The 25,912-nt window shown below is 36.3% G+C and overlaps 1 protein-coding gene across 18 annotated transcripts; it reads left to right on the plus strand.

Annotated features, from left to right (window-relative positions):
- Positions 1 to 556: 556 nt before the first annotated feature.
- LOC120110436 lies at positions 557 to 21,349 on the plus strand. Of its 18 annotated transcripts, none has more exons than XR_005511384.1 (4): positions 557 to 671; positions 6,739 to 6,801; positions 20,685 to 20,742; positions 20,817 to 21,349. XR_005511384.1 is itself a non-coding variant. In XM_039125377.1 (4 exons), the coding sequence occupies exons 1-4, from the start codon at positions 631 to 633 to the stop codon at positions 21,002 to 21,004; spliced, it is 306 nt and encodes a 101-aa protein (XP_038981305.1). In that variant the 5' UTR covers positions 559 to 630; the 3' UTR covers positions 21,005 to 21,349. The 18 variants fall into 18 exon arrangements, 5 of the variants coding, with proteins under 5 accessions (XP_038981305.1, XP_038981304.1, XP_038981306.1 ...); XR_005511386.1 differs by having other exon boundaries at positions 6,739 to 6,796; XR_005511381.1 differs by having other exon boundaries at positions 6,739 to 6,796; positions 20,834 to 21,349.
- Positions 21,350 to 25,912: the final 4,563 nt, after the last annotated feature.

Genomic DNA, 25,912 nt, shown 5'->3' on the forward strand with positions numbered 1-25,912 from the left:
AGGCCATTTATCTCTACCAAAAAGACTGATTGATAGGATGCAAACTCAAATTGATATACGAAAATATGTTCAAGGGTTGGGTTTTCATGAGGGAAGACAAACAAGCCCAACTCTGACAGAGCCGACTCGTCCAGCCTAGTCTTAATTATCCAGCTCCATGGATGCATTGCGTTCATGTCATCTAGGCATGAGAACATCCAAGCTAAATTTGGACGTCTTGATGGTCGGCTGAAAGGATGGTACAGGGCCATCCCAGCCCGGTTTGAGCAAATTAGTCCTGAACTGAGATCAAGATTTGTTTTCTCATCACCTTGGAACGAGCAGGATCAGAGCCAGTTTATTTTTGTTCCCAAGCTCACAATTGGGCCTGTGCCCCAAGCTTACCAATTGGCTTCCTGGCCTGGCCATTCATAGCCCATTCGAAGTTCAAACCAGCCCTGGAGAGGTGATCATGGAGCAGAGCCAACAATTAACAATAAACAGTGTACGAATGGGCCCACGTTACGTATGACGGCCCACGTTGGCCCACAGCCTAATTAATTCTAGTTCACGTCGAATGGGCCATAAACATTCCGATCCTTCGATTCCTTCCTGGAGGGTAGACCGTCGAGGGTTTCACCGCCTGGAAAGATGACATCCGCGCCGAAGAAGAGAAAGCTCGAACCAAGCGGGTACTCTTCTCGACTTTAACATCAAACAATCGCTTCCCTTTTTTTTTTATTTGCACTCCATCTATTTTGTATCTTATATATATCCCTTCATATACGGCGCCGTCGACGAATCTTGGTGAAAATTTTGTTTGTGGGATCTGAGGAAATCAAAACTGATGCAACTGAGGTAATTCATCTAGTTATTAAACATGTGTATGAATAAGCGAGTGACTTGTCCGATTTTTTTTTGGAAAAAATTTGCCCTTTGTTTCATTCTTTCTTTTTTTTAATCATGAGGAGAAAAGTTTACATATGACTCATATATGATTCCATTTTATTTTGTCCTGTAACCGGTAATGCGTATTCTAAAGAATTCTGACGCAATTTTATCTGGGACTTGAAGTTAGAACCTTTTTATTGATAAGTGGAGAGCATAGACAAGGATGTCAAAGGTATTATAAGGGTTTACGTTCTTCCTTTTTTTTGTTCAGAACACAAGGTGCAGGGTTTTTATGATGGATACATAAGGTTGGATAATAAAGAGAATGCAGCAATTTGGAGAACAGATGATAAGAGAATGTGGTTTGTGGTTGGATTTGTATAGTCCGTGGAAGGTTATTGCTTTTATTCTAGTCTTAGCAATGTTGAGTGAGAGACCGCATAAAGAAGTGATTTTGGACGTCGAGCAGGAAGTCACTAGTGTAAAATACTGATGGAGTGTGATGGGAAGAGGTAATGATGGATGTATTTGTAGATTGTTTGACTTAGAGCCAGGGGCGGCCCAAGCCTAAGGCCTCGGCCCAAAGGAAGGCCTCCGGCCCTCCATTTTTCAGCCTCCAGGGCATCACCATTTTGGGAATTAGGATCGCCATTCGCCGTCGAAGAAGAAGTTGGAAGAGTCACGGAAGGAAGCCCGAAGCCTACAAGCCTTAACTGCCTGCCTGCCTATGAAGTACGATCTAGCCTCCAGCCTCCAGGCATGGCAGCATGGCCAATGCGGCAACGCCCAACGGGCAATGGACAACGGGGCTATGGAGGGCCCTATGCCCCTACGATCCTCCATGGCCCGTCTTCTCCATCCGCCGGCCGTAGTCACCAGAATGGCAGTCTTGGCTGAATCCCAGATAAGTAGATAACCAGAGAGAGTCCTTCTCCAGTTCTCCTTCTAAACTCTTCTTCAATCTTCAGTTCTTCCTTCCCTAATCCCTAGCCCTAGTTGATTCAATCTTCGGTTCTTCCGAGTTCCGAGTTCCGTCCTTCGCCCGTTCGCCGTCCTCGGCTCGGTTCTTCCGAGTTCCATCCTTCGCCTGTCTCTTCTCCTTCTCGGCCCAGCCCTCCGTCGCCGCCATCGCCGGAGCCCGGAGGTGAGCTTCCGCCTTCCGAGAACGGATTTAGGCCCTTTAACCTTTAGGGTGTTCTGTTTGTTGGGTTACTTGGGTAATGGGTTATTGGATAGTTATTACTTATTTATTTTGTTATCGTATATACTCATAATCATATTGCAGGAATCCGATCATCCAAAAGATTTTGATTTATTTATTCTAACCTTATTAAATCACATCATTTTTCTTTGAGTGCAGGCTTGTCCTAGTAATGACACAATTCTGCTTAGCAACTAGAAGTTTTGGGCTCACACCGTACCTACTTTTAACATATTTAAGAAATAGATATACCTCTAGTTTTTCATTGAGATTTTGTATAAGACGAGAGAGCTTAGCAACCAAGTTCCTTTAAAGTAATTATCAATGATTCAATAGCAACCAAAATTTTGAAGGTCATACCTGTCACCTGCGTATCAGTATATCTGTGTATGCAGGTGATTGAATAATATAAAGATGAATTGAGATTGTTTTGTGCCAGCCAAGATGGAAGGTAAAAGAAATCCAAAATATGTTAGATGATTTATAACAAGTGACTGAGTGAGGCATCAAATATTCAAGGGATATAGTTTATGAAAGATTAACCATCGGAAGCCAAAGTAAATCCTACCAAAAACCTTTCACTATTAAAAGTTTTAACAGATTTCCCTTCTTTCCCTGTCAGTGAAATTTCCTGGAGCACCTATTTGAAAGAACAGAATATATGATGCAGTGACTTGTGAATGCAGTTTTCCAAAAGTTGATTGAGAATTTTCATCTAGTTCACCTGCTAAATCATCCAATGATCTGATCCCAAAACCATACATCTCCTTCAGTTTTCCTACACACCCTTGGAGCTCTTTAGTAGCCTATAAAATAAAGCATTTAAGGTCAATTCCTATACAAAAGCTGAATTAGTTGTTTCAAGACATTTCCGTTGATATACCTCGGCCTTTTTAGAGACAAATAACACCCTTGGGCCGCCCCTGAGTAGTGTCACTGTGTCATCTGAGAACTCTCACTATTAAAAGAAAGATCCTTTCAAGAGGGGGAAAAAAGAAAAAAAAATTACTTTTCGATTATTCATCTTTTTCTCTTTTATGCATTTTTGATTGTCTATTGCTTTAAAATTGACAATAGCTTTTCATGTTTAGAGTCTCCATTAAAATTGACAGTAGCTTCGGCACCACTTCTCGTCGTTGAGTTCGTCACCGCATGTCGAAACTTGAGTTCGTCGTCGAATCCGGGCTGTCCGACACCGCTTCTGTTGACATTTTGGATTTTATCATTTTTAACTCTCTTATATTTTAATTTATTTATAGTGATTGTCCTAATTGTTTTGTTTGATAATATTATTCTTAAATTCAAATGTCTAATAGAAAAAATGTGGATATGAAAAACTCAGAAAGAAAAAAAAATCAAAAAACTCATTCAATCTCAAAAAGGTGCTTTAAATAGATTTATTGTCACAAATAAACAAAATACTACATCAAGTTCAACTCAGAGCAAAATAGAGTTTGAAGATGATATAAAAAGAACGAAACAAAATAAGATTGACAACCAGATTCATAATAGTATTCAAACATCTACTGAAACAATCTCTAATGAAGAACACAATGAGAAATTAGATGGAGATAGGATAAACAAGAATAGTATAGAGTTTAATAAAACTAGTTCTAATCCTACAAATATATATGATCCCTGTTGATGAAAAAATATTGATACAAAGTTGAGAGATCTATTAGTGGAAAGAGGTCCAATTAGAGACTATGATCTTCACTTTCCTAGGGATGAAAATAATAAACACTTCTCTACTATGCATTACGCTCGTAAGTTATCTAATGGTGAAAAATATGATAGAAGATGGTTAGTGTATTCGAAGGATTTGGATAGAATATATTATTTTTGTTGTAGATTATTTGATTCAACGTATAGCACGACTCATTTAGTCAATGAAGAAACTAGAGACTGAAAAAATATAGGTATTAAGCTTTAAAATTATGAAACAACTAATGAATATATTACTAGTATGAATAAGTGGATTGATTTAGAAGTGAGATTGTTGGAAAACAAGACAATTGACAAAAGTCTCCAAGAACAAATAAACCAAAAGAAGGATCATTGGAAAAAAGTACTATTGAGAATTATTGCTGTTGTGAAAAATCTTACAAAAAATAATTTAGCATTTCAAGGAAAGAATGAAAAGATCTACCAAAGCAATAATGGAAATTTTCTAAGTTTTATTGAAACGATTGCAGAATTTGGTCCAATACTGCAAGAACATGTTCGACGCATTCAACAAAATGAAATACGCAATCATTATTTAGGTCATAAGATTCAAAATGAATTGATTCAAATGTTAGCATCTGAAATTAAAACTATAATAATTAAAAAAATTAAAAAGTAATTTTTTTTCTGTAATACTTGATTGCACTCTTGATGCAAGCCATCAAGAACAAATGACTCTAGTTTTAAGATGTATAGATACTACAACAAGTTTAGTAAAAGTAGAAAAATATTTTTTAGAATTTTTAGAAGTGGATGATACCTCTAGAAAAAGGTCTTTTTAGTGAACTTTTAAATATACTAGAAAAACATAAACTTGAGGTTAATGCTATAAGAGGACAAGGGTATGCCAACGGGTCTAATATAAAAGAAAAACATCAAGGTGTACAAAGGAGATTAATCGATATAAATTCTAGAGCGTTTTACACACTATGTGGATGTCATAACTTAAATTTAGTATTATGTGATACCGCTAACTCATGTCCTAAGGCTATATCTTTTTTTGGAGTGATACAACGAATTTATACCTTATTTTCTTCTTCTACAAAATGATGAAAAATTTTACAAAATAATGTATCCACATTGACTCTTAAACCCTTTTCACAGACGCGTTGGAAAAGTAGTATTGAAAGTGTCAAAGCAATTAAAAACCAAGCTCCTAAAATAAGAGATGCCTTAGTTCAATTAGCAGAAACTAGTGAAGATCCTAAAACAAAGAGTGAAGCTATATGCTTAGCTACATATGCGATCAAGAATTTTGAATTCTTATTGGGCATGAATATTTGGTATGATATATTGTTTGTTGTTAACTTAGTTAGTAAAAACTTACAATCTGAAGACATGCATACTGATGTTGCTATAAATCAATTAAAAGATCTTTTTTCTTATTTGAAAAATTATAGAAAAAATGAATTCATGACTACTTTGGTTTCATCTAAAGAAACTGCAATTGAAATGAACATAGAATCTACATTTCGTGAAAAACGTGTGATCCGTAGGAAAAAACAATTTGATGAAAATAGTAATGATGAGATAGAAAGATCAACCGAAGAATCTTTTAGAATTGTTTCCTTTTTATATATAGTAGATCAAGCTATTTCTTTAATTCAAAATAGGTTTGAACAATTCACCATATATGAAGATATTTTTTTAGTTTTTTGTTTAATTTTAGAAAGTTTAAATTTTTGAATGAAGAGGATTTGAAAAAGTATTGTCTTAATCTTGAAAACTTTTAAAGCATGGTGAAAATTCTGATATTGATGGTCTTGATCTATTTTCAGAGTTAAAAGTTTTAAAAGAAGTTTTACAAACAGAAACTAGTACCCCTATTGATACTTTAAGTTTTATAAAAAAATAGATTTTTTTTTCAAATGCATGCATTGCTTACAGGATATTGTTAACAATACCTGTAACAGTTGCTTCTGCTGAGAGAAGTTTTTCAAAATTAAAGTTGATAAAATCTTATTTACGGTCAACTATGTCGCAAGAAAGATTAAGTAGATTAGCTATATTATCGATTGAAAATAGTATTTTAATAAATCTTGAGTACAAAAATTTGATTAGTAATTTTGCATCTCAAAAAGCTAGACGAATTATTTTTAAATAAATTTTTAAAGTATTTTACAGTTATTTTATAATGCCTAAAACATGATTTTCTAATGTTAATTTGTAGATTATGAAGCGAACAAGATGAACAACTATTTGGATGGATATTCCTAATAATTTATGAAGCTAGATTTTTATTTATTATGCAAAACTATGTCTTCTTTCATGAAACAACCTTGAACATATATAAAAAAAATATAAGAAAGTTTTTCTCTTAAGAAAACATGCTATATTAGTGTCCATCCATTGGACTCTGTGTCTAAGCATGCAAATCTGTGCCCATAATTAGAACATAATCGTATTGTCATAAGCGTGGTGCATGATACCATAATTCTTTATTACTACTGTCAATGATAGCATTACTATGAGCAGCAAAAGTCAGAAGTTAAGCTGCTAGGAATGCCAGGTTAAATTCTCTATTATTCTTTTTACAATTTGTGTCGGATTCATCCCCTAGTTATAATAGGACTTACTTTCATAAAATAGACATGATTAGTAAAAACAAGTTTGAAAAAGCTAAAATTCTATAGAAAGTAGATCTTGACTTTTCCATCCATTTTGCCTCATGTTGCTCCGCCTAATTCTTCTCAGATTAAAAGATATGTTTGAACAAATACTTTTCCGAAAAGAAAGCTTTCGGTTTGACCAGCCTATTTCAAAACCCAAATGATGGAATTTGAATGATATCACGAGGGATGCAACCTCTTTTAGAGGCCGATACTATATCGTAGCTCTTAAAATATTACACAATTTAAAAAAAAAAAATTCAATCAGATGTTGTATGACTAAGTTATGGCCTCGAAAAATTTGACTTGTGACTTAACTTTCCGATGTTGCAGGTCTCGCTTCTGGATTCTATCTAATAGTATTCATAATAGCCAAAATTGTCCACATCAAGTTTGGTGATGTTCTTGAATCACTCTCTCTCTTTATATATATATATATATATATATATATATATATGTACATATGTATAATGGATATATGTATATATGTATATTCCTATTCATTTTTTAGATAGTAAATATAAAATAAAAATTTTTAAATAGCATACATGCAAGAAAATTTACATTCTAAAGAGTGCCATGTTGTATTACTAAGAGAAAAGTTTCATTGGGACAATGCTCTCTTCAATATGCTTACATAAAGGTGACATTACGATATACACAAAAAGTGCACTCATTCATATATATAATGTTATATTTTATGAACTTCATGCCCAGAACCAGCAGCTAAAAAGAAGGAGAAACAGAAATTAGTAATAGAAAAAATCATAGTTTATGAGTAAAATTTATCTTGTTACATGCACTATAAAGTTTAAAAGTATGGGAAACCACGACTTAAACTAAAACATAAAAATAATAGAAAAGTCCTTATTCGTCTGCAGATAGGAATGGATATATGAGTGAATGAAAGGTATCTCAGACAGGCATACTCAAGCTCATCAATGCAAGGCGCCCTCTATTACATCAGGTGGGAAGTCCTTCGTTTCTTCAACATGATCTCCCACTTCAATCACCTTCTCGGTGATCTCGTAATTGAGCATGGCTAGCTGAAGGACCCCACCATCTTTCTGCTTCTCTGTTCCCTTCTCCACTCGAAAGCCCCACAAGTTAAGAATCTGACCCTCCTCTAGTGCATTGTTGTTCACATACCTCCTCCAGTCTGGGCCAATGATGCGGGGGGGCTTATTGCTACTGAGATACTTGAGAGTCATAAAATACTCTCTTCAGTTGATCCAAAACCTTTACGTTTAGCCCCTGTTTCTCCTTCATCTGAGCCTTTTCCTCATCGGTGATCAACTCGAAAAGGCGTGAGCTCTTCGAGGTGTCACGAGGCAGCAGTAGATGGTTCTGTTGCTTCATGGTGTCGCTGCTGGTGATCTTCTTGCTCAGTACAAATAAAGGATCGGTGATGCCTAGCTCTTTTAAGACCTCCAAGATTTGTTCATGTTGCTCACCCTGTATGACGAGGTTTTTGTCGAAACAATTCTTGTTTTTGATTTAACTGTTGCTTGGGACCTTTATCTTCTTCTTCTTCTTCTTTTGATTCTCCTTCTTCACCATAATATTGCCGGGCTTCAGCTTTATCTTCTTCGCCGGTATCTCAAAAGAGCCCATCATCAACTGATTGTTCTTTTCTTCTGCAGCCGTTTCCATCAATTTGTAGTCCCTTTTCTTGTAAGGTGAATGCGAAATCTCTTTGAAAACTAATGAAAAAAACAAGCATGGGGAGCAACCAGCCGATTCTTCTTTATCTTCTCTCCGAGCTTGTTGAATGTTTTCTTCTTGGTTTTCTTCTTGATCAGCGAGACGTGGGATGGTCAGGAAAATTTGCTCCCAAGCTATGAGAAACGGGAGCGTCGAGCTTTTTGCACGTAATTTATAGACTCCGAAGCCCAATCCTGGAGTGAGTGGGTTTCGTAGTCCTAAAACAACTCGTTGCGAGGCCCGTCCCCTACGACTTTGACTGTTGACTATTGACCGGCCTGAGATGGCACAAATCCCGAAAAAAAATGAAGCAGGGTTTCCCTTGTTCGAATCGGAGGAGCCCGACTCCGTTGGAGGCTAGAAATCCTTGCCGAAGATGAGCTAATCAGAATCACTACCCACCAATCTTTTCTCTCTTTACTGTTCCGGCCGTACACTATAGCTGTCGACCTAGATTTCAGATGGAAAAGCCGCTGGATTCCACCCCAAGCACCCCCTGCTTCCACCCCTGTTCCCTCTCTCTCAAAAAAAAGGGAATGGAATCACAGCCTCCTCCTTTAATCTTTGCTTTGTTGTACGTTCCCGTTGATTCTTCATCACATTATACTCTTGACGGTGCAAATCTTAAGGATTCTTTGATGTACTCATTCCATGCTATTTATCTTTCTTGATATCTTTCAAAAGCATCCCAAAGTCCGTGTTTTTGCAAATAATCTACATATACTTTACATATATCATGATAGATTTGTAGAGGTTTACAATCACTACTCAGCAGTTTTTTGAGTCACCTGGTGCAGCTTGGCCAAGGGAGAGCACGGATACGATGAACGTGGATTGGCAGTGCTAGAGATAGGCACTGGGCCGGGCCGCCCATGGCCCGGCATGGCCCGGCATGGCCCGGCACGAAGCGGCTACAGTAACGGGCCGTGCCTAGCACGGCCCATAAAAGGGGGCCGGGCTGGGTTACCAATTCCTGGCCCGCGGGCCGAGACCGGCACGGCCCATAAGGGCCTGGGCTGGCACGACTCGTGGGCCAAGCACGGCACGGCCCGCGAGCCAGCCCGGCACGGCCCATAAGGGTCTGGGCCCGGCACGGCCCGCGAGCTAGCCCGGAACGGCCCGCGGGCCAGCCCGGCACGGCCCATAAGGGCCTGAACTGGGCGTGGGCCGGGCCAGACACGGCCCGTCCCCCTTAAAATAAATGAAAATAAATTTTTTTAATAAATTAATAAATATTGAAAACTAAGGATTTATTAATATAAAGCCACCTTAATGGTGGGGGGTTTGGCATAGACCCCTACTAGTTTATTAATTTAAATCAAAATGGCACATGAAGGGAGGTTTGGACCTTGGTCTGACCTCCAGAATACAATAAGAAAGGAGAAAAAATAGAGATGAGTCACTTTAACAATTAAAAAAATAAAAATGTATAATTATAAAAAATTAAGAAATCTTACTAATCATCAGTGATTCAGTATTCACTATTCAGTAGTGTTTGTATCATCATCATCAGAGGATGTTGTATTATGTCCACCTTTATCTTGAAGTCTCGCCTCAGCATCCAACCAATCTTTGAAGCAGAGAAGCATCTCAACCGTTTCGCCAGTCATCCTACTTCTCTTTTCGTCAAGAACACGCCGACCTGCACTAAAAGCGGATTCCGATGCTACTGTGGACATCGGCACAGCTAAAATATCGCGTGCAATTGCAGACATAACAGGATATTGATTTTTAACACTCTTCCACCAAGATAATACATCTAGACTCTCTATTTGATTTTCATCATATGCAGACTGAAGATCATTTCGTAAATAAAATTCTAGTTCACTACTTAAAGATGAAGAAGATAAAGATGAACTTGAAGCATGTGTGTTTTCTCTGTGCAATGAATGAAAAAATAGATGACGAACAAGAACTACTAGAAGAAGAAATAGAGCTTTGTACGGATAATCTAGATCCACGAAGTTTTTCATCATATATAGCATAAATATCATAAAGAAGTTGTTTTACCTCAATTTTAGCAGGTTCAGGATCTTGAATCATATTTTCACGGTATGCATCAAGTAAAATTAGCACGCCATTCAATTTAACTCTTGGATCAAATACAGCAGCTAAGTTATGCATAGGACATATCTTGTCCCAATACTCATTCCATTTAGATTCCATTTGTTCAATAATAGGCATTAAAACATCATCATATCTATGTTCTGCAAATTTTTGACTAATTATATATGCTTGTTGTAAAAATGAACATGAAGTTGGATAATAAATACCAGAAAGAACATTAGTAGCATTATAAAAACTAAGCAAAAAATCTTCCAAAATTTTTCCTTTATTCCAATCAATTTCAGTCAATGTAAAGCCTAATCCACGATCATTAATATATGCACTTAATAAGTTTTTATATGGGTATGCATCATGTATCATGCTATATGTTGAGTTCCAACGAGTAATTACATCAAGTTTAAATTTTTTAAAACGTTTACTATGATTTATACATAGTTCCTTAAATTCTTGAATTCTTGATCTTGAAGCATGAATAAAAGAAACTGCATTTCTAATTTTTGAAATGACATCTTGAATCATGCCCATGCCAGCTTGAACAGAAAGATTTAAGATATGACATGCACATCTAATATGCAATAAATTTTCATTTAACATGGGATGCAATGAGTCCTTTAATAATGTAACAGCAGAATTATTATTAGATGCATTATCAAAAGTAATAGACATAATTTTATCATTAATATTATATGAACATGCAGTTTGATAAATGGCATTTGAAATTTGTTGCCCAGAATGTGGAAAATCAAAAGCACGAAAAGCAAGAATACGTTTATTTAATTGCCAATCATTATCAATATAATGAGCAGTAATGGCAATAAAACAATTACTACCTACAGATGCTGACCAAATATTAGAAGTTAATGAAATTTTTGTATTTAAAGTAGAGAGTGTTTCAATTAAACTTTGTCTCATTGCTAAAAAGTTAGTCATAGCTACTCTTCTAAATGTACGCCTACTAGTTCTTTTGTAAGCAGGTTGTAGGTTTAATTGAACATATTCTTCAAAATTAAAATATTCACATAAACTAAAAGGTAATTCATCCTTAACTATCCATTTTACAAGTGCTTTTCTTTGATTTTCATGATTATATGCAAAATTACCTACAAGTGATCCTCCTTGTATATTAAGGGTACTTTGAGCATGAGAATCATGTATCCTATGACTTTCTTGATGTCTTTTTAAATGGCCTGTTCCCCCACTACTACTACAACTATAAAGTTTGGCACATTTTTTACATTTTGCTTTCCAGACTCCATCAACCATAATTTTATCAAATTCATTCCATACAGCACTAGTCCTCTTACGAGAAGAGGTTTGATCTTCACTCGGTTCACTAGTTCTAGAGGAACTAGGAACATGGGGTTGGGGATTAGTTTCTTCTCCCTCAGAAATAGGAGGAATGCCAAAATGACTTTCCTCAAAAGATGACATATCTAAATTGATGAATGCAAAAAATAAAAACTAACCACAAGGAGGAATTGAGTAGAGGGTCAGAGGGCAGAGGTAGAGTCGAGATTTCTGAGCTTCCTCTTGTGCTCTCAACAGGAGTAACCTTCTCTTCTCAACAAGAACCTCTTCTTGTGTAGCACTTGAACACTTACTAAATGCAAACTAAAAATTAAATTGCTAGAAGAGCATTTTAGAAGAGAGAAATAGTAGTAGTAGAGAAGGAGAGAATAGTTGGTTTGATGTGGTGAGAATGAGGGAGGAAAGGGGTATTTATAGGACTCCAAATATTTTTTTTCCAAAATACCCCTCAAATTATCCGTTTTTGGACTGTTGGGAGGGGTATTTTGGGTAAAAACCAAAAAATAACTGTTTGGAAAAGGCTATTTTCTTCCCCCTGCCAGACTGGCACGGCCCGTAACGGTGCCAAACGGGCCGTGCCAGGCACGGCCCGTAATGGGCAGATTTTATTTGCCAGACGGGCCGTGCCAAGCACGGCCCGTTTGGACCCGTTACGGGCCGTGCCTGGCACGGCCCGTTTCGCGGCCTGTGATGGGCCGTGCCCGGCACGGCCCATCTCGTGCCAGGGCTCGGCACGGCCCATCTCGTGCCAGGGCCCGGCACGACCCACCACCCCACGGGCCTAGGGCCGGGCCGGGCTTAGCTTTTAGGCTAAACGGGCCGTGCCCGGCACGGCCCGTTTACGAAGCGGGCCGGGCCAGGCACGGCCTGTTTATTCCGTGGCCCGGTGGGCCTGGGCCGGGCCAGCCCGGCACGGCCCGATGCCCATGTCTAGGCAGTGCCTTGCACTGGACATTGTCAACATATCCAGTTCAAACAACTTGCCTACGTTTCTGATGAGATGACCGAATTGGTTTCAGATTTATTTTTGATACACCATGGCTTCTACAAAGTAATTTGGTCGTGAATGATACCAACATTGCTGAATTTAACCATATATGTAATGCAATGTCAAAGATGACAAAATCTAGATGAAGTTTAATGTTTTGTGCTTGAAATTGAGAGAGATATCTGAGAAAATAAAGGAAACAGATGCCTCTACAAACAGAAAGAAAGAGATGTACAGTTTAGACACTAGGGGGTTGGTTGTCTCTGTGTATCTGCAATCTTTCTAACATCTGAAGCTCTAAACTCGAATAGGGATGAAGGTTGGACCAATATTTTTATGAGATGGGCTGAGCTCAGGTCACAAACTTTTGGCTTGATTTAAATCAGATTGAGGTTGGGTCTGTGGTTTATGAGATAAAGATACTAGTCATTCAAGGAATCATTCTTCCAAGTAAGGAGTGTATATAAATTGTCGACATGGATTTGGAATTATAAACATGACTACGGAGAGAGGATGAGTGATATTTTTTGAAGTTTGATTTGTTACTAACTTGGGCTGGCCCAAATTTTAACCCAAACTGGCTTTCTGGCTGAGCTTGGGCCCATGCATGTTGGGATATATAGCATCCTGAGATTTTATTACAGCCAATAAGAATAGGAGGAGTTCTAGCTGAATAATGGTTGTGAAAATCTAGAATAGAAGTGTGTCGATTGCATTGAAGTTGATTCCAAGGCTCCCCCCACCCCAGACATAGGTTGTTGTTGCATAAAATAGATATTCTCTTTCAGTTCATTGCAAACTCTACCAATTCCTTTCTATCTGAAATCTTTCAAAATTATTTGTTGTCCCACATTAGTTTGGAGATAGATGACTGTTTATAGTAAAAGCTGACCCTTTTTATTTTGTTGATGCATGGATGTTATTTTATTTGTATTGGCCCAGATCAGCATGCAATAATTTGGTGGGCAGGATCTTATCGTCATGTAGGTAGATGCTAACAATTGCAAGGGTATCACAACAGACCGATTTAGTGCCTAACATAAACTTTTAACTACCTAATGGTGGAGGCCTTGCCCTTCATAAAAATTGGCACTTTGCTCAACTCTTGTTATGCTATCTTGCTTCATTTCTGTAAATAACTGATTTATACTACAATTAAATTCTCCAATGCTTTCCATGATGGAAGAACTTGGCCTTGATAGGAAGGAAAGATGAATGGAGCAGGAATCCTAAAGCAGATTCCAAATGTATGGAACAAGGCTTATTTGAATATGCTAAGGCTTCAAATTTGCATAAAAACTTGTGTATTGTTGAAGATCCTTTTTGCATTATTATGAGTTATTCTGCTGCTAATTTGCAATTGGTTGGAGTTTTTCAGATATTCCACTTGTAAAGTTTTTTTCTAAATGGGTATGATCAAATAATATGACCTGAGAAACCATATAATTGTTGTTCTAGCAGCAGAACAACTTTCTCTCTTTGTATGATATAGGATTGGCAGTCTCATACTACAACTTTCATCTCATACCACCGATCGATATGCCGTGATCCTAATTTTGTTCTTGGATCCCGTTTATTGTGCTCGCAGTGCAAGCATATGATCAGGAAAGGAGAAATGACGCTAGTGGAAAACAATTTGGTGGGAGAGACGAATGGTTGCAGAGGGATGTGCAAGGTTTGAGGCAAGGGCGGCCCAAGCCCTAAGCGACCGAGGTGGTCACCTAAGACCTCGGCCCAAAGGAAGGCCTCCGGCTTTTCACTCTCCAGCCCCCAGGGCATCGCCATTTTGGGAATTGGGATCGCCATTCGCCGCCGAAGAAGTCGGAAGAGTCACGGAAGGAAGCCCGAAGCCTACGAGCCTTAGCTGCCTGTCTGCCTATGAAGTACGATCCAGCCTCCAGCCATGGCAACACGGCCAACGCGGCAACGCCCAACGGGCAATGGACAGCAGGGCTATGGAGGGCCCCATGCCCCTACGATCCTCTATAGCCCGTCTTCTCCATCCGCCGGCCGTAGTCACCAAAATAGCAGTCTTGGCAGAATCCCAAATAAGTAGATAACTAGAGAGAGTCCTTCTCTAGTTCTCCTTCTAAACTCTTCTTCAATCTTCGGTTCTTCCTTCCCTAATCCTTAGCCCTAGTTGATTCAATCTTCGGTTCTTCTGAGTTCCGTGATTTCCGTCCTTCGTCCGTTCGCCGTTCTCGGCTCGGTTCTTCCGAGTTCCATCCTTTGCCCGTCTCTTCTCCTTCTTGGCCCAGCCCTCCGTCCTCACCGTCGTCGCCGAAGCCCGGAGGTAAGCTTTCGCCTTCCGAGAATGGGTTTAGGCCCTTTAGCCTTTAGGGTGTTCTGTTTGTTGGGTTACTTGGGTAATGGGTTATTGGGTAGTTATTACTTATTTATTTTTGTTATTATATACTCATAATTATATTGCAGGAATCCGATCATCCAAAAGATTTTGATTTATTTATTCTAACCTTATTAAATCACATCATTTTTCTCTGAGTACAGTCTTGTGACTCTTGTCCCAAACTCCCAGTAATGACACAATTCTGCTTAGCAACAGTCTTGTACCTCCAATTTTTCATTGAGATTTTGTATAAGACAAGAGAGCTTAGCGACCAAGTTCCTTTAAAGTAATATTAATTTGTTTTGTTTGATAATATTATTTTTAAATTCAAATGTCTAATAGAAAATTTGAATGTGGGTATGAAAAACTCAAAAAGAAAAAAAAATTGAAAAACTCATTCAATCTAAAAAAGATGCTTTAGATAAATTTATGGTCATAAATAAACAAAATACTACATCAAGTTCAACTTAGAACGAAATAAAGTTTGAAGATGACATAAAAAGAACGAAACAAAATGAGACTGACAACCAGATTCATAATAGTATTCAAACATCTACTGAAACAATCTTTAATGAAGAACACAATGAGAAATTAGATGGAGATAGGATAAATAAGGATAGTATAGAGTTTAATGAAACTAGTTCTAATCCTACAAATATATATGATCCTGGTCAATGAAAAAATATTGATACAAAGTTGAGAGATCTATTAGTGGAAAGAGGTTCAATTAGAGACTATGATCTTCACTTTTCTAGAGATGAAAATAATAGACACTTCTCTACTATCCATTACATTCATAAGTTACCTAATGGTGAAAAATATGATAGAAGATGGTTAGTGTATTCGAAAAATTTAGATAGAGTATATTGTTTTTGTTGTAAATTGTTTGATTCAACGCATAGCGTGACTCATTTAGTCAATGAAGGAACTAGGAACTGAAAAAATCTAGGTATTAAGCTCAAAAATCATGAAACAACTAATGAACATATTACTAGCATGAATAAGTGGATTGATTTAGAAGTGAGATTGTTGGAAAACAAGACAATTGACAAAAGTCTCCAAGAACAAATAAACCAAGAAAAACATTATTAGAAAAAAGTACTATTGAGAATTATTGCTGTTGTGAAAAATTTTGCAAAAAATAATTTAGATTTTCAGAGAAAGAATGAAAAGATCTACCAAAGCAATAATGAAAATTTTCTAAGTTTTATTGAAACGATTGCAGAATTTGATCTAATAATGCAAGAACATGTTCGACGCATTCAACAAGGTGAAATTCACAATCATTATTTAGGTCATAAGATTCAAAATGAATTGATTCAAATGTTAGCATCTAAAATTAAAACTATAATAATTAAAAAGATTAAAAAAATAAAATACTTTTTTTGTAATACTTGATTGCACTTCTGATCCAAGCCATCAAAAATAAATGACCCTAGTTTTAAGATGTGTAGATACTACAAGTCCAGTAAAAGTAGAATATTTTTTAGAATTTTTAGAAGTATATGATACATCTGGAAAAGGTCTTTTTAGTGAACTTATAAATATTCTAGAAAAACATAAACTTGAGGTTAATAATATAAGAGGACAAGGGTATGACAATGGATCTAATATGAAAGAAAAACATCAAGGTGTATAAAGGAGATTATTGGATATAAATCCTAGAGCGTTTTATACACCATGTGGATGTCATAACTTAAATTTAGTATTATGTGATACCGCTAACTCATGTCCTAAGGCTATATCTTTTTTTGGATTGATACAACAAATTTATACCTTATTTTCTTCTTTTACAAAACGATAGAAAATTTTACAAAATAAGGTATCCACATTGACTCTTAAACTCTTATCACAGACGCATTGAGAAAGTCGTATTGAAAGTATCAAAGCAATTAAAAACCAAGCTCCTAAAATAAGAGATGCCTTAGTTCAATTAGCAGAAACTAGTGAGGATCCTAAAATAATGAGTGAAGCCATATACTTAGCTACATATGCGATTGAGAATTTTGAATTCTTATTGGGCATGAATATTTGGTATGATATATTGTTTCTTTAAGTCAGTTAGTAAAATCTTACAATCTGAAGACATGCATATTGATGTTGCTATAAATCAATTAAAAGATCTTCTTTCTTATTTAAAAAATTATAGGGAAAATGGATTCATGATTGCTTTGGTTTCATCTAAAGAAACTGCAATTGAAATGAAAATAGAACCTACATTTCGTGAAAAACGTGTGATCCATAGGAAAAAATAATTTGATGAAAATAGTGATGATGAGATAAAAAGATCAGCCGAAGAATCTTTTAGAATTGATTACTTTTTATATATAGTAGATCAAGCTATTTTTTCAATTCAAAATAGGTTTGAACAATTCATCATATGTAAAGATATTTTTAGTTTTTTGTTTAACTTTAGAAAGTTTAAATCTTTGAATGAAGAGGATTTGAAAAAGTATTATCTTAATCTTGAAAATTTTTAAAACATGGTGAAAATTCTGATATTGATGGTCTTGATCTGTTTTCAAAGTTAGAAGTTTTAAAAGAAATTTTACAAACAGAAACTAGTACCCCTATTGATATTTTAAGTTTTATAAAAAAAACAGATTCTTTTTCAAATGCATGTATTGCTTATAGGATATTATTAACAATACCTGTAACAGTTGCTTCTGCTGAAAGAAGTTTTTCAAAATTAAAGTTGATAGAATCTTATTTACGGTCAACTATGTCGCAAGAAAGATTAAATTGATTAGCTATATTATCGATTAAAAATAGTATTTTTAATGAATCTTGAATACAAAAATTTGATTAGTAATTTTGCATCTCAAAAAGCTAGACGAATTATTTTTAAATAAATTTTTAAAGTATTTTACAGTTATTAAAATTTTTTATTATTTTTTTAAAAAAAGACTTCTTTTAGTGAATTCGCCTTAGGCCTCCAAATGTATTGGGCCGCCCCTGCCTAGAGCTTAAAAGTTGATCATTGTTACTTTGACATGGTTAATATTAGTGAAAGTAGAAAATGCACAGTAGAACAGAACTGCAAGCTGTCTATAAGCAGGGAGGAGATTGAAAATAAGCATAACACCTTAGCTAAAATCTAACTGTCAAATATAATACAGCTATTTGTTGGCACAATACAAAAGCTGTTGCACACTTCAAAGTTTATGCCGAGAGGGTAGAGATGTTATGTATGAGTTTGCATTACATAAGAAAATGATATTGCAGCAATACTAGTGCTGAAAAGCTTTTCAGTTTCCCTTATACATATTAGTTTTGGTTCCTGTGGGATAACATTCAGAAGTGGATAGCATTCAGAATTATCCTTGTTGAAGGAAACCTAATGGGGTCAATTGAAATAAAACATGCATATCTGATCCGATATTCAAATGAAACTTTGTCCTTATTCTGTGTTTTGGAGTTGAACTTTAAGAAAAAAAAAAAAGAACGAAAGAAAGAAAAGAAAAACTTGAGAGTAGAACTGAGAAACAAACTCATATGCATCTAGAAGACAAAGAAAGAGGAATATATGCAGCCTTATTTGCTGCAGCAAAGTTGAGAAAGAACATCAAGTGACTACCATTTATCTCTCTAAGGGTTAATTGGACTTGTTAGATTTAGAACATCACAGAACAATCTTCCAGATCTAAACTCTGATCCCTATTTTATACATTAGTTAGTGTGACAGTAAGGTCCACTTCAGATGTACTACATGAAAAAATAATCTTTATCAAGGTTTTAAATCTCGTGGGACGAGGAGTGTCTTAGTTTCTCTATGGAACTGGATGACTCACTGTCCTGCCTCATCCTAGCAGCAGTCCCGGTTGAGAGTTTGGTAGGTACCCTCCATCAGTCTCCCATTTTTCTTTCCTTTCCTTTCAATTCTTTTTCTTTATATTTTTATTTCTTTTTTCTTTATATTTTTATTTCTTCCTTCTTTCTTTTTTTTTATCCCTTCCTTTGCCTTTTCCTTTCCTCCTTTTTCTTCTTCTTTCTTTTTTTGTCCCTTCCTTTGCTTCTTTCTTTCCCTTTTCTTCTTCTTTGTCTTTCCTTTCTTCCTTCTTTCCTTCCTTTCATTTTTTTTCTTCTCCATTTCTTTGTTTCCTTTTGCTTCTTCTTTCCTTTCATTTTTCCCTTCTTCATCTTTCCTTTCTTTCTTTCCTTTTTTCTTCTTTTCCCACATGCATAAGTTTCGGATTCCTGACCTTGTCCCAGTCTTGTTTTCTCAGAACGCGACAGGCCCGCATCTCACCGAGACTTAAAACCTTCATCTTTACCGTATCAGATTATAATTCTACTTCGATCCGAGTTATACTCTTTGAGAATAATGGAAAAAGTGGTCATGCTAACGATTAAAGTCTTCCTATGAATGCATGCTAGAATAATAAGGGATCTCTGTAAGGCAAAATGAACTTCAATTTGGTGTGAATCAAAATCTATTGGCTTGCTTTGGCTGCAGAACAAAAGTGAATCATTTTAATTCCTTTTTGTCAACCTCTCTACCTTTATACCTCATGCATCAGGCTCTTGTACTTGAAGAAAACTTGCCCTCAAGTTACAATATTCATGTTCTGTTGAAAAATTCTATTATTCTACTTTGAGAAAGTTGCATATTTTATTGTAATCAGCTATTTGTAGATTTCTTAATGCACAAATTGGTTTTTCTCATCACACCCTTATCGTTAAAGTTATAATTGCCAAATGGTTCATCTAGACTGGTCTCAAATGCAATGGTCGTTCATAACAAGAATGGGTATATGAGTTTCTTGATGGAAAGAATTTTTTGTTTAGTTTGTTCCCTTCTTTAAATTGAGAGTATCTTTTCCATGTCATCTTTCTCGTTCCACTTCATGCAGATCAGTGAGAGCTATTTATTTCTTTATATTGCCAAGGAAATTTGGGATGCAGTTGTTTAAACTTACTCCCAGAAAAAAAAAGGCTTAAATTTATAAGAGAAATGTAAGTTTGTTTGGATTATAACATAGGTAGCATACTCTTGCTGATTGTTTGGTATAACATACAAAGAATGAGAAGAAACATAAAAACCTATCTTGAAATTTTCTTGGTCTATGTTTGGAGTCTGTAAGCATGGAACTGTGATAACTTGTCCCATTTTGAGGAGAGCGGGCTATATGCTCTGTGTTCTCTCTAGACCTTAAAATAACTAGGCCTTTTATTTTGTTTCAACATTTTCCTAGAAAAAGAAGCTTGAAAATTCTTGGAAGACCTGGATATAGAAGATAGTAAGTAAATTCCATATGGCTGCCTTTGCTGCCCTGGTGTTTTAAGCCTTCAAGTGCCTGCACCAAGTCCTCGGTTGCCTGTATCACAAATAAATCAAATATTGCTCGTTGAAGCTTGTCTCATCAATAATTTTTCATGAATCTATCTTGTTGGCTTGAATATTTTATTTTATAGTGTTGCATCAGGGAACCCTTGGACCCTGTAAGTTTGAAAACTTTCACAGCTTCTTTCTTTATGATCTCTATGTGTTGGAAGACAATTCAAAATCTGGCCTTAGAGTTAGTAATTCAATCCCTTGCTCAGGTAGATACCATGAGAGGAGACCATAATGCTTGCTGTATGAGTGAGACACAATGTGTGTGAGAGAAAGAGAGCCATGAACTTTGTATATTAAACTGAATAGTTAGAGTGTTCACATAAAAATGGATCTCCACTTTTGAAGCAGGCTCATGGTTTGGTGATCATCATGAATTGAGATGAAAACAAAGGAAAGGTTTTAAGGACATTGTCATCAAGCCACCTGAGCTCACGCGGAAGAGCCCTGGGGGAATGAGACATGTCTTTTGTTTGTCACTGATTTTTGTTGTTCTTCCTGCCTGACATGATTGTTTCTCCCCTTTGCAGGAATGCCCCTTCAAGGGTTGTGGTAGATAAGGTTGCGACATTCTCATATCCTTCTTCAGTATGTTTTCGCACTTTTCTTCCTTCTGTCCTATTTCTTTCCTGCTTCTACTTTTTGTGCATCCTTCCTTGCAGCAAGGTTTTATGTGCAGATTCCAGAGACACCAATCATTGGATTAGATTTGAAAGTTCAGCAGGCTAAGAAGTTCGCTGTGACACAAGCACAACAGGAAGGATGCCTCGGAAATTATAGAAGTTTTGACTCTCCCTTTGGAAACTATCTTGTTCCTGTAATCCCAACTCATGCTGACTTGATTGGGTAGAAGACCGGCCATTAATTATCAGTTACTCCAAGCTGCCTGCCTTGGTTTTTGAACAGAAAAATTCAATGTTGATAGTTCTGCTGATTCTGCAATAGATTTATTTATCAAGCCACATTCTTCAAATGCTATTAAATTATTGGTTGGATAGCCTTATGAAGTAACCATTTTCAACAACCAACCCTTGAAATTTTGGATAGGCTCACAAAGTTGAGGTTGGATAAATGAGAACCTCATCAACTAAATGTAACTTTTGAATGAGATGCTTTGCAAGAGTGATAGTCTGTAATCCTGATAAGCATTTTATTATTCTATACATTTTATATGGCAGCTATAGCTTTTGAAACATGTTTCTTCCAAGGCAATGGTCGTAAGGTCTACTCACTGGATCCACTAATAAATATAATTAGCGGGTAAATCGATATTCAAAATAAAGCTATACCTGTCTCCTATTTTTATGCAATTTAGATGCAACTGCAAACCTTTTTGAATACTCAACTTGAGCCGGTTGTTGAAGATGATTGATATAAAAGAAACCTCACCTTTTTTTCTTTTTTGACTAATTGAGTGGGGTATTTTACTGAGTGAAACGAAAATGAGAACAGCCTCAGGACATAATCTTTCACATGCTCATGGTTTAACAATGAGCCTAAATAAACTTATTCAAGCAAGGGCTTAAAGTTTATGTCAATTGTATAGTCTTCCAAAATGCAGCACTGTGGGTTATTTTTTATCTCGTTTCAATTACCCTCTGCAGTTTTTCTTTCGGTAAGATTGTTGTCTTTTAGTTACTAAAAGTATCCTACCACAGCATAAATGGAGCTTTTGTATACCTTTCCACATTGCTTGGTGATAAGTACTTCGTCCAAGAATTCCTACGTTTGTTTGCTACTTCAGGCAGGCCATCGCAGGTAATTCTAAAGTGCTTACAATGTATCTTAAGAACCTTTACTGTTTTCTTCTAGGTATATGCCGTATTTGCCAACTTTTTTAAAAAAAAATAGGTTAAAAACTTCTTGTGCTTGATTAACTAACAGCATAGAATTTGTACCAAAGAACTGACAGCATAAGAATACGCTGCTAGGATTAGAACCTTGCATGCCTTTTTTGTTTGCATACTGAAACAGTTAAAACAGCTAATTTGTTACTGCAAGCAAAATGGCATTAATGCACCGAGCTTCCATTAATCCTGTGATGGCAGCACAATATCCTATTTGATGAGAGAGTCGGAATGAAACTGTAACAACCTAGCGAATAACTGATATGAGGCTAAATACACGTCCGCAAATTCTCGTCAAGTTAAGAGTTCAAATCCATTCTAATCACAAGCACAATGATTGGCTCGTAATCGGTCTTAATGGATTTGTATTGCAGTATTCCCTAATTTACATAGGCTATGGTTCGGATTTGCTCTGATACAATTTGTAACTGTGAGACCCCGGAACTAGGCCCGGTCCATTTAACCGGCCCAGTCCCAGGTTTCGGCCTCACGTGCGTTTCACGTGAGGCACCGGGATGGAAGGATCCATCCCGAAGAAGAAGGAAGCCCTGTTTTAGGGCTTCTTCTCCTTCTCGTTGAGGCCAGATGAAGGGTAGCCGCAAACCCCGAGTCTCCTCTTCTTCCTCGTGCAGCCGCCTAAGAGGGAGGGAGGGGGAGAGAGAGAGAGAGAGAGGGAGAGAGAAGCGGGATAGCTTTGGCACGGCCGCACGGGTGGTCTTTTCCACCTCCGTTTGCCGCCGGAAAGAAGCCACGGACCATCATCGGGGCCGAGGTAAGGACTCCCAGCTTTCCTCCCTTCTTTCCATGATATTTAGCCATGATTTATCATGGTTTTGAGCCGGCCATCGTCGAAATTTTTGCCTAAAAACAGAAGAGCCCTGTTCGGGCATGTCCTCTCGTCGCCGGCCTTGTGCGCCGCCACCAGCCGCTGGGGGTGGTCGCACTTTGCTTCGCCACCCCTTGCCGCCAATGGGGTTGGCCACTGCGGCCACCCCTGAGTCCGACGGAGAAGGAAGGAAATGGGGGTATGGGTCCCCTGTTCCGCCAAAGAAAAGAGAGGAGAAGAGAAGAAGAAGAAAAAAAAAGAAAGGAGAGGAAGCTTCGGGAGAAGAAGAGAAGAAAAGAAAAGAAAAAAAAAAGAAAATAATAATAATAATAATAAAATAAAGGGAAGAGGGTGGTCTACGGGTATGAACCCGAATTCGAACCCGAAACCGGGGTGCTAGACACCTTAGCAGGGTCAGCCCTGGGAGAATATTAAAATTTAAGTTTTATATATATATTGTGATGAATTTTAAAAGAAAATATGATTTTTGGATATTAGGTTCTGCGAGGAATTTGTGAGATTTATTGGATTTGTTGTGGATCGCGTTCAATGTAAGTAATGAAGTGCCTTCTCTAGACTCTTCATTTATATAATATTATTTTTGCATCGAATAAATTGTTAATGAATTTATATGTGATTTATGAATTTTACGAGATAATGATTTGAATGAAAAATAGATATGTGAATTGGAATAATATTTTTCGGATATATTTACTGTTCTTGCATCGTATATGCATATTTAGATCGGATTATGATATATCTATTATGTACCAAAAGAATTTTGATGTGCATCAGATTTAGAACTCTCAGCCTGACTATGTTCTAGACCCTGCCAATTAGAGGTTATGCATTGGCAATTCTGGCCCCCACCACAGGGTATAAGTGTGGTATTCTGGCCCACTCCGCAGGGTATAAGTGCGGTATTCTGGCCCACTCCGCAGGGTATAAGTGCGGTTCTATTTCTAGCCTAGCCACAGGGTATAAGTGTAGTCGTAGTTAAAGGCTGTTGAGATGAATGTGATTTGTTTCGAATCAGATTTACGATTATGCATATGGATATTTGAAAGATACGAATTTTAATGAATTTGTGTTTGAAAATGAATTGATTATGTTATTATGTTGATTCATCGTAATTTGTAATTTATATTTTATGTTATTATACGATTTGACTAGTTAAGGTGTTTATTACTTACTGTGCTGTTTAGCTCATTATATAATTTTTTGTTGTTTTACAGATTCCGAGAACTAACCTATCGGGGTTTCAAAATGGGAGAGCGATTAGAAGAACTGTGGCACAAGTTATCTTAGATTAGGGTTTATTTACATTGATGTTTTATCTTTATTATTCCGCTGCGTATTTAGAACCATGAGACATTATAACTTGTGTCAGTCAATGGAATAAGATTGCATTTATTTCAGCTGAATTATTTTAGTTACATTTTTGAGATTTGGTTAAGATGCCTTGCATGCTCGTGGGGAGAGTTTCCTACGGGTGTGTGGCAGTTGGCTCGACCCCCGGCTCGTGATCTCGGGCCGGGGGCGTGACAACTTAAGTGGTATCAGAGCTTAGGTTTAAGATTACTAGGGAATAATGATTTGTCATATCAGAGCTTAGCTTTTAGGATTCGTAGAATTCGTCGAAAAATTTGAGAGATGGGGCAAGAAGACAAATATCTTTGTTTACTTTTGTTAATGGTAAGTTTGTGTTATCTTATCTGAATTTTGTGATGCTGAAATTAGAATGCTAGCTAACTGTGTTTATAGCCAAAGTATAAATAGACTATTTTGAGAGTTTTCTTGGTAGAGTGATTTGTATTCCAAGATATTATTAATTGGATTTTGACTAAGTTAGGTGAAAGAGTATTAGTCTTGGAATATTATCGTGCAATGTAAGTATATTGGATGTGCAAATTGATATCGGGTACTATGATGTTACTTCTAGCTTGAAGTTAATTAATTCGGTGACAAGTTAAGGTTCCCATATGAAATGTTGTTTAAGGTTTGGGCTATATATATATATATATATATATATATATATATATATATATATATATATATATATATATATATATATATATATATATATATTTGATGATATTCATTAAAATATTCTTCGAGGATTGAAAACTGTATGTGGATCATGTATGAAACTCTTGTGTAGATGGAGAATATATTTGGGATGAAATTCTAGAATTATTCTTTGGCTTTACCGAGAATTTGAAATTTTAAATGTAGATTGGGATTTTGATTGGAGGTGATTTAGTAAATTATGAGAATATTGGTCGTTTAAATTATTTTAAGATGATCAACGATATTAACTCTGTGATTGGAAAATATTTTGTGATGGGTTTCCTTGTTAAGGAGAATTTCGTTGTCAAAGAAAAGAATATTATTTTTGATTTTGACTGATATGGATATTATCATGTTATTAGTAGGTTCTTCTATCTGCTATGAAAAAAAAATAAGAGAGAGAAATCTGGCATTCTAAGTCTAGGATTAATAGTTCCTGCATTAGCTAATCTTGGATTTGGAATGATTTAGTATATATTGATTTTCTCTTTGATTTGTAGCTTATTCTTTTGAAAGAATTCAGGGATAAATATCAATCTCGAAGAATTGATTTTATTGGAGATTATAAAGTATTCATCTCGGTGAAATTATTAATAATTTAAATTATCACCTTTGGATTCAAATAATAGATCTTGTTCATGTTTATCGAAAATTATGTAATGTATATGAAACTTCAATTCAAAGTTTGGATTTATAAGCTGATCTAGGGTCTTTTGTCAATATTGTAGCAGTTGCTGATAAAATCTAGATTTTGCATTAAAAAAAAATTGAATTTTAGAGGCTTACATGATTATGATGGAAGATTTTTAATAAATGCCATAGATCTCGATGAAGAAAACTCTAGAAGAGATCGCCGAGCCAATTTTACTTATATCTATTGATTTAAGGTCTTCTAACTTGGTGGAGCATTGAGAACATTTTTCTAGTTATTTTTACTTGTAAGAGTTTGACTTGGAATCGTCCAGTTGAGTAGATGAAGAATTAAGATTTAATTTATTTTGAATTATAGTAACTA

Source organism: Phoenix dactylifera, chromosome 4, assembly GCF_009389715.1.
Source record: "Phoenix dactylifera cultivar Barhee BC4 chromosome 4, palm_55x_up_171113_PBpolish2nd_filt_p, whole genome shotgun sequence".
NCBI classification, from domain to species: Eukaryota; Viridiplantae; Streptophyta; class Magnoliopsida; order Arecales; family Arecaceae; genus Phoenix; species Phoenix dactylifera.

Excerpts from the sequence above, each read along its gene's own strand:
- LOC120110436 (XM_039125376.1), top strand. The coding sequence starts at position 631 with ATGACATCCGCGCCGAAGAAGAGAAAGCTCGAACCAAGCGG. Across the intron at positions 672-6,738 it reads AGAAAGCTCGAACCAAGCGG|GTCTCGCTTCTGGATTCTAT; the intron begins GTACTCTTCTCG and ends CCGATGTTGCAG. Across the intron at positions 20,743-20,833 it reads CATTCTCATATCCTTCTTCA|ATTCCAGAGACACCAATCAT; the intron begins GTATGTTTTCGC and ends TTTTATGTGCAG.